Genomic DNA, 15,147 nt, shown 5'->3' on the forward strand with positions numbered 1-15,147 from the left:
ATCTTTGCTAAGCCTATATTTAGACCCCCTAAATCTTCATATTCCAATTCAGGCCACCAAATCGTCATGTTTGTTCAAAATCGGGGTTCTATCTAAAACAATTTTACACATTGAGGGTCTTATTTATAACAACTTAATAGATTTATTGCTCTAGTTTAGTAATATGAAGATTTGAGGATCTAATTTATAAATAGCAAAACTCTGGTGTTTGAAATAACAAAAACCCCATAAACCTTTCCTTCTCGGATCTTTCAATCCCTTAAAATAATCATTTAATTTAATCAAAATATAGAGTAAAAGCATGTTCAGATTCAACAAAAGTCATTCCTTAAAAGAAAAGAAAAGATTCAACAAAGCCTCAGTCTCAGATCTCTTACACAACAGGGCGAGCCCCGCATGTCTTGATTCTGGTAACGGCCTATAACCTCAGTCTCTATATTTTGTCTCAATAGCGTCTTTTTTTTTCATCTTGATTTCCCCTAATTAAGTTTTGATAGGGTACTGGATTTTAGGAAGAGAACACCGAGTTTATTGGCGGAGATAACATCTGGGTCTCTTCTAAAAATGCAAAATTCCAAGCCCAGGTATTTAAAGTCGTCGCCTTTTCGCGTTTTTTTTTAATTTAAATTACAAAATCAGGATTTTGCAACCGGGTTTTTGATCCGGAATCTATATCATGTGGTTTCATGATGGGTATGATTTGATGGGTCTCTGTTATTTACTCTTGGGTTCGGTTTTATAATTAAGTTGAGTGATTTTTGTTCTTTATTTGATGTTGTAAAGATCTGGGCATGCTGAAGTGCTAGCACAAGGATCTCATTCATTACCTAGATCAACGCAAGCATCGTCTAAATCAGTTAAGGGGTTGAACTTTCCCATCGAGCCTCCGGATTCGAAAGCAGCTAAGATGTCTGATAAAAAGCCTACAGGCAAGCATTCTTCATTAACGGAGGTAATTTTTTTTTTCCAAGAAACTCGGGGATCTTTTTGATTAAGGAAGGTGTTTCTTATGTGGGCCTTGTTTAATGGGAATCTTGTTTAGAAGCAAAACAGTAGAGGTTCGGAGATGCAGCTGCATCATCTTCAGGAGGAGCTGAGGAGGGCAAGGGATGAGAGAACGAAAGCTCTAGAAGATCTTGAGGAGTTGAGAAGCAATAGGAAGCTGTTGGCTTTTAGCAATAAGGAAGAGATGGAGGTTTTGGAGAAGAAGGTGGAGAAGGCAAAAGAATCAGAAATGAAGATGCTAGAATCTTTGACCTCACAAACTAAACAACTCGAGCAGACAAAGATATTACTCGAAGAGGCCAAGTTAGAGATACATTCACTGCAAGATAAGATCAAAAGCTTAGAGGAGAGTTCCTTTCGCAATAATCTTGAGAATGGAGGAAGACAGCGGTATCCTTTAGATATTATTCAAGCACAGGAGGAGATCGCAATGCTTAGGAATGAGCTCAAGTTGGCTACGCAAGCAGAAGAGAAGAGCAAGAAGGCGATGGATGATTTGGCTATTGCACTCAAAGAAGTAACTACTGACGCCAGTCAAGTGAAGGCAAAACTCTCTAACGCCCAATCTGAGATAGAGAAGGCGAAACTAGAAGCTGAGCAATCTAAATCTTTACTTAAGATCGTAGATGAGAAACTGAGATCATCAGTGGAAGAATCTGAAAGATTGAGGATGGACGCAGAGCACTATGCTACTGAATGGAAGGAAAAAGAGAGTCAAATTATGAATTTGATGAAGGTCACTGAAGAGGAGAGCACCAAACTGAAGCTAGAGAACAAGAAGTTGATTGAGTCGCTTGGGGAGTCAAGGGAAGAGACTTCTAAGCTTCGGGACATACTAAAACAAGCAGTGAATGAAGCTACAGGGGTTAAAGAAGCCCTAGAGATTGCTAGAAAAGAGAATTCCCAACTCGAGGAATTATTGTCAGAGAAGGAGAATTCATTGCAAAGCATCAAACAAGAATACCAGCGCCTTAAAGTCAGTGAAGCCACGGCTGTTGATAGTGTAAAGGAGTTAAAGGGATTTCTCGCTGCGACTCCATTTATGGATACCACAAGCAAACCTTCAAAAAGCTCAAGGCATTCTCTCGGTGTAGACGAGCCATCAGCGGAGCCAAAAAAACAGTTATTTCCTTCACTTAGCAATGTATCTGATTCTGTAATTCCTTCATCTGTATACACTGAAGATAGGAAATCAAGTGCCATAGATTTCAATCATATTTCTGGGGTTCAGTCAAACAGAATAGATTATCTTAATGGTTCGCCTACGAGAAAGAAGAAGAGGAAGAATGTGCTGAAAAGATTCGGGGAAATGCTGAGCAGGAGGAGCTTCCATAAGTAGAGTTCAACTCAATTATTGAGAGCCTTACAGGAGTAGTGCTTGCTCTGGAAAAAAGTCAGGTTCTGTCGTACCCAACTCCTTTCATTGTGACTAAATACAAAAAATTGCAATATATATACAAATAGAATGGTGCATCCTTCTGCTGCTGAGAATTCAATAAATGCCATCATATCTTTGTGTCCTCTCTTTATGGCTGTTTTCTTTTGTCTAGATGAATATTGGAAATTTAACTTATCGTTTCAACGAAACAAGCTGGATGCTAAATAAGAAAAGTTTCTAGGCCATATACACAAGGAAAGGAGGGAAAGTTTTCACAAGTGGAATTCATTTTTCAAATTGTGAAATTATGTTTATTATGTCGTGTGCTTGGTTTTGTTGATCCATTTGCTTGCATTAGACACATAGTCAATTAAAAAAAGGATAGCTTGCAGCAACACCTCATTAGAGTTTTTAGAAATTTGCATGGCGAGTATATAATGAAATCTGTCTGAAGCTTTCCTCAAAGGTATTATGCTTGTCGTATCTTCTTTGCTTACCGAAGATATGATGTTGTTTTCTCTCTTTTCTTTGTGCACACTCTCCTTATTATAGGCAAGGTTTCGAGTATATAAACCTTCAGTTTTACGAGCCTCTATGTCATCAGTTAGATAGATTCCTCAATTTATTAATCGACCTTATTGGCTTTTTATGGATCTGAACATGTTGCACTAACATGGACATAGTCATATAGGCACTGATATAACAAAATATTGACAAAATGGAAAAAATCTTGAAAAGAGGGAGTATGCATACCTTCGTGTATACATCAAGAACTAAATTCTACATGAGTCCATGTTAAACATTATTTACCCAATAACATCAATTTTAAAGGCAGGTCATAATGTTTTAAAAAACACAACAGTCTGGACATTATAAAACATTCTCTTTTAATTAACAAATAAAACCCAAGGGTGTTGAATCAAATTAGGTACATATCTTACTTAAAAGATATACCTTTATCTTTTCTACTAGAAGTTGGCTACATGATCCATTTATGTTTCTCATGATATAATGTATTCTCTTTCATAAGTCCATTGAAATATGCAGTGCATTTGATGTAGTCAATTGGCTTTCTCTTGATGTGATCTGCAGCGCTAATATTTCTATGGTAATGTTGTTTGATGTCTGAAGTGCATATCAATTATATTGTAATTACTCTTATGTCTCTTCTTGCATTTCTTTTTTGTATGTGCCATGCCTGTGATTCTTTGCTCGAAGCTTATGAAATTAGTTAGGAAGTTAACTACAGGAAAGCCTTAAGCTGTTTTAAATGAAATTGGGACAAAAATGACAGAGTCGATGCTTAAGAATATTTTTCATGAGGACTTACGACTAGTTTTTTTTCCGCAGGCGTGGTTGCTTCTTAATCATTACATATGCAGCTAAATAAATGTCACAAACATAAGGATTTATTGTTTCTACTACCAAGATTTGGTTGTTGGGCAGAACGTAAAACTAATACTGAAATGCTTTTTCATGACTTTCTTAGTGTCATTTGAACTCTTCAAATTTGTCATTAGGGTTCTGTAAATGATTATAGCAATATTTTATGAAAGGTTAAGTTGGATGTTGTCAAATGAATGGAGTTCTGAGGACAATTTCCAGATTCAAAGAGCATTGTTAAATTGAAGGGTGATGGGATTATGACCTGGTTTGTGAGATAGTGGAACTTGAGAGGCTTAGGGGATGTTGAAGACTAAAAGTATAAGGTGATTTATTATACAACTTCATGTTTTAGGACGGAAATGAAGAATACGGATAAAAACTCAAAACCCTCTCTACGCACAGACTCTAGTATTAGAAAAAACAAAAAAAAACATGTACATCAGTGCACACGGACCAAGGAGTTCAAATTTTTTTTAACATAATTTTAAAGACAGGTAAAATTATATAAAGACAGGTAAAATTATATACCATCAATAAATTATCTTATATGTGACTTTTAATATCAAATTTTATTTTCCGTTATGCTGCAAACTACTTATGAGCCAGTGTAAATCCTTTTAGAAAAAATGAATTGCCATTCACGGTACGTGTTTAGAGTAAATTAGCAAACACTTAGAACTGAAGCAATAAGTCCTATTGATATTACAAATTTGCTTAGAATAGAAAGGCCATATTTTGTTTTCTTCTTATATTATGGTTAGTTGCTACGCTACACACTAAAAAAGAATCTAAATTACACCATGTTGAGAGTGATTATTAGCATAAAGATGTGTGACATATGATCTTTGTTAGTTTCCTTAGTGGTTCGAGCAACTTATTTCCAAATAACCACCAGCATGTTTGTCTAAGCTCCCCCTTTGTCCCGTGAACTCTATATAAATTGGCCCGGGAATTATCATTCCTTGGACAAAGAACATGAGAGATTTCAAGAAATGGAATGTTAAACATGTTGCCTTTTTCCCGAAGCTTCTCCTCTTCGCGTCATCAGCATGTGCAGTCGCGGATGCAAGGGGTATAGAGAGGGAGGACATGACTCGTGCATTGCGTGCGAGTATGCTCTGAGGCATTGCCATCAGAGTCGCGTGCTGCTGCCATATAGCATACTAAAGAGGCTGTGCAGCAACTCATGTGATGGTGGGTAATCATAGACGTATCAGTATCTACCGATAAATTCAATGGAATAGTATCTACCGATAAATTCAATGGACATGTTTTCCAGTTGTTGCATCTTTGTATGGGTATGTGGATATTTTGGGGAAATGGTACTATACTGATAAGTCAAAATTATAGCACAATACCTCGTGTCAATGTCAATGATTATGATTTTGTGTTATGTATGTGACTTGTTACTGGATCAAGCAGTGATATTCTTTGTTGGACACATGCTAATAATCTTCGTTTCCTTTTTCTTTATTTTTTTCTTTTTTCATTTTTCTTTTTTAATATCAGGACCGCCAGAATACCAACCTACATGTGAACGGAGTTTGAATTCGGAAATAGAAGGGTTAATTGTAGATGAACCCTTGTAGCAGGGCTCAATTGAGGATCGCAAAAAAAGAGTATTTATACACTATTGTCCTGTTTGGGAGATCACTAAGGCTCTGTTTGGTTTGAAGGAAAGTAGAGGAAAGGAAAAGAAAGTGCAATAGAAAGTATATTTTCCTTGTTTGGTTTGAAAGAAAATGAAAAGGAAAGTGAATGTTAAAATCAGCAGAGAAAGTCACGTATATTTTTAGTTCCCCTCTCCTTTCTCAACTCAAACAGAGCGAAAATGAGAGACAGAGAGAGAGAATCTCCCCCGACGCCTCCTTAAAATTCCCGACTCCATCCCCGACCTAGTCGACCTAGCTCGAGCTCGAGCTCGACCTCTGGCCTCCGATCTCTTCTTTCTCGAGCTCAAGCTCGAGCTCCACCTTCGATCACCTCTAGCCTCCGATCTTCTCTCCCTCGATCTCCACTTCCCGATCTCCAATCTCGTCTCCTGCCCCCCGATCTCCACTTATCTCCGATCCCCAATCCTCAGATCAAGAGAAGGTAAGTTTAGATTCTAGGGTTTTTTTTAATTACAAGTATTCCATATTTTGATTTTCTAGGGTTTTAATTTTTGCAATTGATATGGGCTTTACCATCTAATTTCTAGCAGAACTTTTGTTTTTAACAAAATTTACTTATTATCTGCTCTTCCAAATTTAGCTTTTGTATTGTTTAGTAGCTTTGTCGTAAAGGGAAATGGCAGAAATTTAGATTTTTTAATGTAATTTATAATATACTGCTAGCCAAAATTATTTGATTGATAGCTCATGGTGCCATTATAATTCATAGAATTTGCATGATAGAATTTGTCAGTTCTTTTACTCCATAGCTCTATTAGATTAATTTCTTCTAGTTTTATTCCCTTCATATCCTCAATATAGAAGTTTATATTCCTGCAAGAAAACAGTGTTCCCATTCTACATTTGATTGTGTAGAATAAAAGTAGCAAGAATCTTTGTTTTGTGGGTTTGAAGGAAAGTAGAGGAAAGGAAAAGAAAGTGCAATAGAAAGTATATTTTCCTTGTTTGGTTTGAAAGAAAATGAAAAGGAAAGTGAATGTTAAAATCAGCAGAGAAAGTCACGTATATTTTTAGTTCCCCTCTCCTTTCTCAACTCAAACAGAGCGAAAATGAGAGACAGAGAGAGAGAATCTCCCCCGACGCCTCCTTAAAATTCCCGACTCCATCCCCGACCTAGTCGACCTAGCTCGAGCTCGAGCTCGACCTCTGGCCTCCGATCTCTTCTTTCTCGAGCTCAAGCTCGAGCTCCACCTTCGATCACCTCTAGCCTCCGATCTTCTCTCCCTCGATCTCCACTTCCCGATCTCCAATCTCGTCTCCTGCCCCCCGATCTCCACTTATCTCCGATCCCCAATCCTCAGATCAAGAGAAGGTAAGTTTAGATTCTAGGGTTTTTTTTAATTACAAGTATTCCATATTTTGATTTTCTAGGGTTTTAATTTTTGCAATTGATATGGGCTTTACCATCTAATTTCTAGTATTCCATATTTTGATTTTCTAGGGTTTTAATTTTTGCAATTGATATGGGCTTTACCATCTAATTTCTAGCAGAACTTTTGTTTTTAACAAAATTTACTTATTTTTGCAATTGATATGGGCTTTACCATCTAATTTCTAGCAGAACTTTTGTTTTTAACAAAATTTACTTATTATCTGCTCTTCCAAATTTAGCTTTTGTATTGTTTAGTAGCTTTGTCGTAAAGGGAAATGGCAGAAATTTAGATTTTTTAATGTAATTTATAATATACTGCTAGCCAAAATTATTTGATTGATAGCTCATGGTGCCATTATAATTCATAGAATTTGCATGATAGAATTTGTCAGTTCTTTTACTCCATAGCTCTATTAGATTAATTTCTTCTAGTTTTATTCCCTTCATATCCTCAATATAGAAGTTTATATTCCTGCAAGAAAACAGTGTTCCCATTCTACATTTGATTGTGTAGAATAAAAGTAGCAAGAATCTTTGTTTTGTGTCCTTAATTTAGAGGAAAGTGAGAGATGTTGAACTGAAAGGGCACACGATAGTGTGGATCAGTTGTGTTGGGATCCTAAGCACAATGACTTGGTCGTAACTACGGCAGGAGACAAGACGTTCTGTCTATAGGATGCTCGTAGGAAGTGTCCTCAAATCATTTGACTTGCGTTTTGATGCCGTTTATGGTGAAATATTAGCATGAATATTGAAAAAATTAAAGATTTTTGTACCTCAATTGCACAGTTATCTGACTGTTTTATTGTGATATATTCAACTAATTTAATATATGTTGAAACAGCATAAAAGAGTTATGTGGTTTACCCCTTTTCCGTTGGAACTTTGAATCTCAATGGTAGTTGCTGTCGCATTAGCTCTAGTATTTTTCCTGTGTTTTATAGAAAAAATTGCTTTTTTCTGGTGAACTATGGTTGGTCAGAATTTTGTTTTGCATGTTATGGGTGTTTTATGTTATGTATTTTATGTTGTATAATTGTTATGTAGTCTATGGCTGAGTGGTAGCTTCATCCTACATCCTCCAACAAAAAAAAGGCGAGAACTTTTGCTACACCTAAAATTTGGATTTTGGCAGTTATCTTTGTAAAATAATGGGTTTAGGCAATATGTTCTATGATTCCACCATTTGAAGGACGGATCAGCGACTTCCCCATTTTGCTTAATTTTGAGGGGTATATAATACGGTGTCAAAATGCTTACAAATATCTTAATACTAATTACTAAACATTATCTGGTACGTATAAATTTAACGTAAGAGAGCCTGCCTAACTGAAATAAGCACATCTGATGTGGTCGTACATGACTTTGATATTGAACTTTTTGTAGTCTCAAAACATATGTAATAATAGAGTACATTGTTCCTACCATTGATAATTGTCTTATAAATAATGTTCCTGCTTAAGTTCTTTCATTTATGAGTACCAACACAATAAATATAATTTTATGACTGCATATAAATGTATTACAAAAAAATGCATATATAATCATGTAACAGTTTAATAATTACGAAGAATTGCTACCGGTTTATTGTGTCTGTGTTGTAGCACGATACTTATGGTTGTGATATAAGTAGTTAGAGAACACACAAGTTTTGGTTTCTTTGAAATGTGCAAAAATAGGGCATGTTTCCTATGAGGCATCTTAGAAACTCAGTTACTCCTTGCATGAATGTAACTCTTTTGGTGCTTTTACTTTTCTAGAAATGCTGTAGCTGCTAAAGAGACAATTCAGTTTTATAATTACTTGTTTTTTAAAGGTTACCTGCTTACTAATATATGGTTTCTAGGTGGAAAATGCTCTCAACAAGTTGAACTCAGTGGAGAAAATATCAACATCACTTTCAAACCTGATGGTACTCATCTAGCTGTTGGAAACAAGGTAAATAAAACAGATTTTATTTAAGGAGAATGTTTATTTAAAGACTTTCTTTCCTTTATGGTCCTTGACACATTCTGATAATGAGTTGAAGCAACACATGATAAACTCATCGTCTAATACATGAATGCGAAAACAATATCAAGCACATGATCATAACTATCAAACATAAGCTATCTACTTCAGTTTGACACTTTGATTTCAATGATCACCATTCACTGGCCAGTCCCATTAAGGGCCAGATTCAAAAGCAGAATGCAATCCTTTCCTGCTCATTTATTGCAACTTCCATCCATGGAAGCTTAATATATCCCTTCCTTTCCTGCTCTTTATACATAATTCACATCTAAAAAAGTGTGAAAACATTACTCCTTATATTGCATAACCTCACCAAATTAGTCTGAGGTAAACCCTTTTCTTGAAAGCTTCTAGACAATGAGTATAGAATCTGTAGACTTTTCTCTATTTGCTCATTTAGTTACTTAATAAGGTGTTATTGGATTTCCTCTACACTAATATGATGTATTTATTATAGCAATGTTCGAAGCCCTTGGGCGTTCGCTTTCAGACCAAGCTTTTTGGCCATCAGTACGCCTAAGTCATTGGTCTGAAAGCTTTTTGGCCATCAGTACGCCCAAGTCATTAGCAGCTTAATACCGTACTGTTTGTGCAGTTTATATAACACAACAATCAATTAGAATGCTGGAAAACCACACGCACATGCGCATGCGCACACACAAAGGAACATGGATATATACACGCTAGTGGGTGTGAAAATGTAAAGAACATTTATGTTCAAGAAGTTGTTGCTGTTTTGTTTAGACTACATGCATGCAATGTTACTTACCCTAGCTCATGTAAATGACCTCCACCAGGATCATTAATCCATTGATCATACCATCTCATCATATGCTTAATCAACACAATAAAAAGGGCGGCAAGAAGAAGGCGTAAGTTTTTTAAATCACTGCTATCTTTGATTCGTCTTTCTTTATAAAATTGTTAAAATTTTTGTCACTATTACATTGCATTCTACAGTAAATTTTTTCTAGTTCTAAGTTTATTGCTTTGAAATTCTTTTCTCCCATACTGATTTATATACAGATTTACAATAAGCATGCCTTCAAGTTATCTCTCCATTTGGAAGTATTCAGTAAATTTCACAATATTAGAACACAAAGCCATATGTTTCTAGGACAAACTTAACATTACGTTGATTAGTTACTTTTATCATTTCTGATGATTAGTTTTAAGAAAAGAACCATGATACGATGAGTGGTAGTTTTATTTTGCTTCTAAAAAAATGTTAAGACTTCATTTTATAGGTTTTCGATGTTTATATTCTACTTATTTGAATTTTTTTGAATTAATTTCATGGGGTGAAGGATGCGAGATTGATGTTTTGATGGGCTCACTAAAGTCAAAAACCAAGGACTTCAGCATATTTCTCTCTCTCTCTCTCTCTCTCTCTCTCTCTCTCTTTAAGAATCTCTATATGAAATTGATTGTAATAGACTTGTTGGTTAAGATCTTCTATATAAAATTGATTGTAATAGACTTTGTTGGTTAAGATTTTCTATATGAAATTGATTATAATAATTTTCGTGACTAGAAATAGATTATACTTTATATTAGGAATATCTTGACATTTACTTTAAATTTGTTTTGGTTCTCTCATTGACCATTCTTTCTGCAAATATTATATGTGAGAAATGTTATTTTTTAATTAGTAGAATTGTGGTTGTGTTTCTGCTTGTTAATTATTTTTTGTAATTATCTAAAATCTAAATCTAATTCCAAAAGGTATGAATTAAAATTAAGTTGTGATAATTGTCTTCCTCTTTTTCTTAGAAAGGTAACCAAACAAGAGAAAATGACTTTCTTATGAATTTTCTTCTAATTTTTCATATAATATTCTTTCTAACCAAACAATAAAAAGAATATCTTTTTCTTTTTTCTTTTTCTTTTCCTTTATTTTTCTTTTCTCTCTCTTTCTCTCAAACCAAACATAGCCTAAGGAAAGGGAAGGAAGTTTAAACTTTTCCTTTCCTTTCCCTCATTTATCCCCCAATTTGGAGGGTAAAATTTTAGTGCAAAATTTTCCTCACTTCCCCTCTTCTACCCTCCTAATAGAACTTCCAAACAAGGTTAAATTCAAATTTCTCTTCCTCTTCCCTTCTCTAAGCTCCATTCAAACACACTGTATGTCTAAACATTCTAGAGTACTTTCTCTTAAATCTAAAACATCATGTTCGTAGGATTACTCAATTTTAAAAGAAAAACAAAGAGACTGATTTGGCTATGTCTAGAGTAGGGTTGTGCATGGTTTGGTCCAGACCAAAAAAACCGACCGAACCGATCAAAAATTAACAGTTCGGGTCGGTTTTGTTTGTAGGTCGGTTTGGATTGGGTTGAAAACTTTTCAACCTGAACCCGAATCGACTGCATCACTAATAACACTATAATTTTTTAACCTGTAACCATTAGAAACCATACCTAACCCGTTCACTAAAATCCCTCAAATATCAATACATAAACCCTAATTTGAGTTATATGAACCCATTCTGAAGTAATTCCTTACTCCTAGAGAGGCTTGTGGCAAGGATGTTTCTCTTTTCTATATATCTTTAAGGATAATTATGCTTTCTTAATTATCGTTGTTGGTCTTATACTCTTGGGTCTTTGTATATGTTAAAATAGCTTCTTCCCTTCATGTAGCTTATAGATGTATTTGTTTTGTTTTAAGTTGCAGCTGATTGTTGCTGCCCCTGGGATGTTCCCCCTTCTTTATCGCTTTATCTTGTTTAGATTAGTGTTTTTTTTCAATATCCTTGCATGTTAGTACCTATATAAGTTGTGAGCAAAAGAGAAGGTTGTATAATAGACATGAATAAATCTGTCTACAATATTTGAATACATCTTGATTAGAACAGAACAAACCGAACCGAACCGCACCGACCCGACTTGCAACAGTTCAGTTCGGTTTTGAATAATGGATGGTTCGGTTCGATTGTTCAAAATTTGATAAAAACCGAACTGACCGACCATTTGCACAGCCTAGTCTAGAGGCCCCAAGGTATCCTAGCACGAGCCAACGAGGATCTCATTTGTAGTAATAAATTTTTATTTCAACTTGAATACAATTTTACTATTAAGAGAATGGGGGCTTGCACAGGCGGATTGTCTAGAGTTGGATTGGGATATGGGCCAGTTTAGCCACACTCGCGCCGAGGGGGTGAGCTCACGCCCGCTATGACAACGACACATGTTGGGTGAGCCCCTAGCGTGCCTGTGGCTAGGCCCCCTCTTGGGGTGTATATGTTGTAATGAGAGTTGTTTTATGAACCCCTTTTGTAGCTCAAAAAAATGTTGCAATTACTACTTCCACTCAAATTTGTGGAAGTCTACCATTGCAACTGCAGTTTTATTTGCAATTGTAACAACAACTACAATTATTGGTTTCAATGAAATAAGCAATTAATAATTGATCCAAAGTACCTCAAATGCATGGAGATATAATATTATTTCGTTATAGTGAACCACACAATACGTCTGGGGTTTGGCTCAGCTACGACAAAAACCTAGCACATAAAATCCCATAGTTGTTATTTGAAATGGAACTAATGAACGAAACTATTAGCCTAAAATTATAATCTTTAAATTTCATGACAATTTTAAAGTTTTAATATAGTGAGACGACAATTTATAAGTGGATTTTAAAAATTAAAAAAAATTGATACCTAGGCTTTTATCCATTAAGAGTCCTCCAATCTTCCGGAGGCCCAGACATGTTAGGCAATTAAAGGTTCTTTGCCAAAAAACCATTTTTGAGATAAAATTCTTCCAAGTGCCTTAGGGTCTGTTCGGTTGTTTTCCGGAAAAAAAAAAGAAATGAGCAATGTACCACGAAATCTATTTCCCAGCATTTCAATGTGGTTTCTCAGATTTGAAGTATTATGTTCGATCGTTTCAACATGGAAATCAAGGGATTGAAATCAAAATTCACATTTCTTATGTTCGTTTCAACACTATGCAATTAAAGAAATGTATTGTCCTTTGTCACATTTCTTGAATTTCACCTGTTCGTATGCCACAACCTCAAATATAGGAAACCATTATTGAAATCAATCGGTGAGCTTACCTCCCCATAACGCTCAACTGAAACACCCAACGGTAAAAAAATACAACGGTCAAAAAACCACATCTCAAAACAGTGCAGATCATTTGTAACGTCAATATTTTGCCAACGGAAATAAATTACCCCACCCCTGCACTTATATAGTTGGGATCAACTCAATCCTCCTCAACATATTCTCTCATAAAATTGCAAGAAACCTGGGCAAAATACTTGAGCATAGAGGCAATTAAAGCTGCGATATGGAAACAAGCCAAGACACTCATGAATTAGCTGCAGAGGTAACTTGCTACTGTAACATACCGACGCCAATGAAGCTTTGCAAAACAGGAGTAAACAAGGGCAAATATTTTTAGGGCTGCGCCAACTACCCAAATAGGCAATGCCAGTATTTTAGGTGGGCAGAAGAGCATCAAGATAACAAGCGTCAGGTAAATTTTCTTGAATGTCCCTCTCCTCTATCAGTTTCCCAAAGTAAAGATGTGGAAACCAAGCACTTGCGAAGAGAATTGAAGCTTGCAAACCAACAAGTTGTTTACTTGAAGAAATGTATTGTTGTTTTAGGAATATTTAGTATTTCCCTTGTTGTCATAAACATTGTAATCAGCTGTTTGAAAATGTAATGCAAAAGTTTGAGAAGAATGCAGGGACTCATGTTCAAAGTCTGAATTCAAATACACCACTGAACAGGTTGAGATGAAAATATTGCCGCAAATCCCACCATGCATATAGGTAACAAAAACATGTGAGTAAACCAATAACACAAACTGCTATTGTTATATGCCAAAAACTCACAAAAGAAAAACATGTGAGAATGATAAATAACAGTCCTCATGTGTAAATAAAGTCTGAGATCAAATATATATCTCTTTCATTGGATTAGTAACACTTTGCAAAGGTTTGAGAAGAATGCAGGGACTCATGTTCAAAGTCTAAGTTCAAATACACCACTGAACAGGTTGAGATGAAAATATTGCCGCAAATCCCACCATGCATATAGGTAACAAAAACATGTGAGTAAACCAATAACACAAACTGCTATTGTTATATGCCAAAAACTCACAAAAGAAAAACATGTGAGAATGATAAATAACAGTCCTCATGTGTAAATAAAGTCTAAGATCAAATATATATCTCTTTCATTGGATTAGTAACACTTTGCAAAGGTTTGAGAAGAATGCAGGGACTCATGTTCAAAGTCTGAGTTCAAATACACCACTGAACAGGTTGAGATGAAAATATTGCCGCAAATCCCACCATGCATATAGGTAACAAAAACATGTTGCTAAACCAATAACACAAACTGCTATTTGTTTATGCCAAAAACTCACAAAAGAAAAGTCTGAGTTCAAATATATATCTCTTGAATTGGATTAGTAACACTTTGTAAAAGTTTGAGAAGAATGCAGGGACTCATGTTCAAAGTCTGAGTTCAAATACACCACTGAACAGGTTGAGATGAAAATATTGCCGCAAATCCCAACATGCATATAGGTAACAAAAACATGTTGCTAAACCAATAACACAAACTGCTATTTGTTCGCGGGAAAAATTGCCTTCATTGAATTCATCGTTATCTTGAATAACTGTTTTTCGGTTACAAAAGATCCGGTTTTTTTAGATCCGGTTACAATGAAAATCAAAGAAAAAAGAAAAAATTATAACTTTCCTTTTACAACTTTCCTTTAGAACAAATCGCAAGATCCTGTTTTGCGGTCTCTTGCTTATGTGGGTTCTTTGCCGACGCCGGGGTTAATCCGTGGACCACCGCGCGATCTAGATCCGGTCGGATCTACACGATTCGACGGGTATTATTTCGCAAAGGAAATAATAGTCGAGGGTACTATTTCGCCAAGGAAATAGTAGCCTTTAATTCTCGGGATCAAAGGCCAAGCTTTGATCCGGAGTCTGATTTCGTGTAGATCTCAGATCTGATCTTTACCTCTCTCGAAATCCTGCCTTTTGTGACGTGGACGTTCGCCGAGAATCAGATCTGAATCTTCAAGTCTTCAAGTCTTCAAAACTCTGAGCTCAATCTTCAATTCGGCAGAGTTTTGGGCTCGGTTTCGGCCGAGCCCCTCAGGGTGTTTGGGTTCCGTCGTTTTGTCGTTGTTCCCGTTTTGTCCGTGATTCGGTTGTGCGGTTGATTTGTCTGGACTCAATTTGTTGACCTGATTTGACAGTAGATCCGATTCCTGATTAGGCAGTAGATCCACTTCTGAGTTCGAGTCCGAAACCAATCTTGATTTGGTCGTGGTTCATT

General features: G+C 35.8%; 1 protein-coding gene across 6 annotated transcripts; it reads left to right on the forward strand.

The window, feature by feature from the left end:
• Nucleotides 229-10,426, forward strand: LOC109837393 (plectin-like). Of its 6 annotated transcripts, XM_020405625.1 has the most exons (7): nt 230-410; nt 498-584; nt 784-952; nt 1,043-2,403; nt 8,661-8,752; nt 9,625-9,699; nt 10,135-10,426. In XM_020405625.1, the coding sequence occupies exons 2-4, from the start codon at nt 565-567 to the stop codon at nt 2,342-2,344; spliced, it is 1,491 nt and encodes a 496-aa protein (XP_020261214.1). In that variant the 5' UTR covers nt 230-410; nt 498-564; the 3' UTR covers nt 2,345-2,403; nt 8,661-8,752; nt 9,625-9,699; nt 10,135-10,426. The 6 variants fall into 6 exon arrangements, with proteins under 6 accessions (XP_020261215.1, XP_020261217.1, XP_020261218.1 ...); XM_020405626.1 differs by lacking the exon at nt 9,625-9,699 and having other exon boundaries at nt 229-410; nt 1,043-2,398; XM_020405624.1 differs by lacking the exon at nt 9,625-9,699.

Source organism: Asparagus officinalis, chromosome 4 (genome assembly GCF_001876935.1).
Source record: "Asparagus officinalis chromosome 4, Aspof.V1, whole genome shotgun sequence".
NCBI lineage: Eukaryota > Viridiplantae > Streptophyta > Magnoliopsida > Asparagales > Asparagaceae > Asparagus > Asparagus officinalis.

Excerpts from the sequence above, each read along its gene's own strand:
- LOC109837393 (XM_020405626.1), top strand. The coding sequence starts at position 565 with ATGCAAAATTCCAAGCCCAG. Across the intron at positions 585-783 it reads ATGCAAAATTCCAAGCCCAG|ATCTGGGCATGCTGAAGTGC; the intron begins GTATTTAAAGTC and ends GATGTTGTAAAG. Across the intron at positions 953-1,042 it reads AGCATTCTTCATTAACGGAG|AAGCAAAACAGTAGAGGTTC; the intron begins GTAATTTTTTTT and ends AATCTTGTTTAG.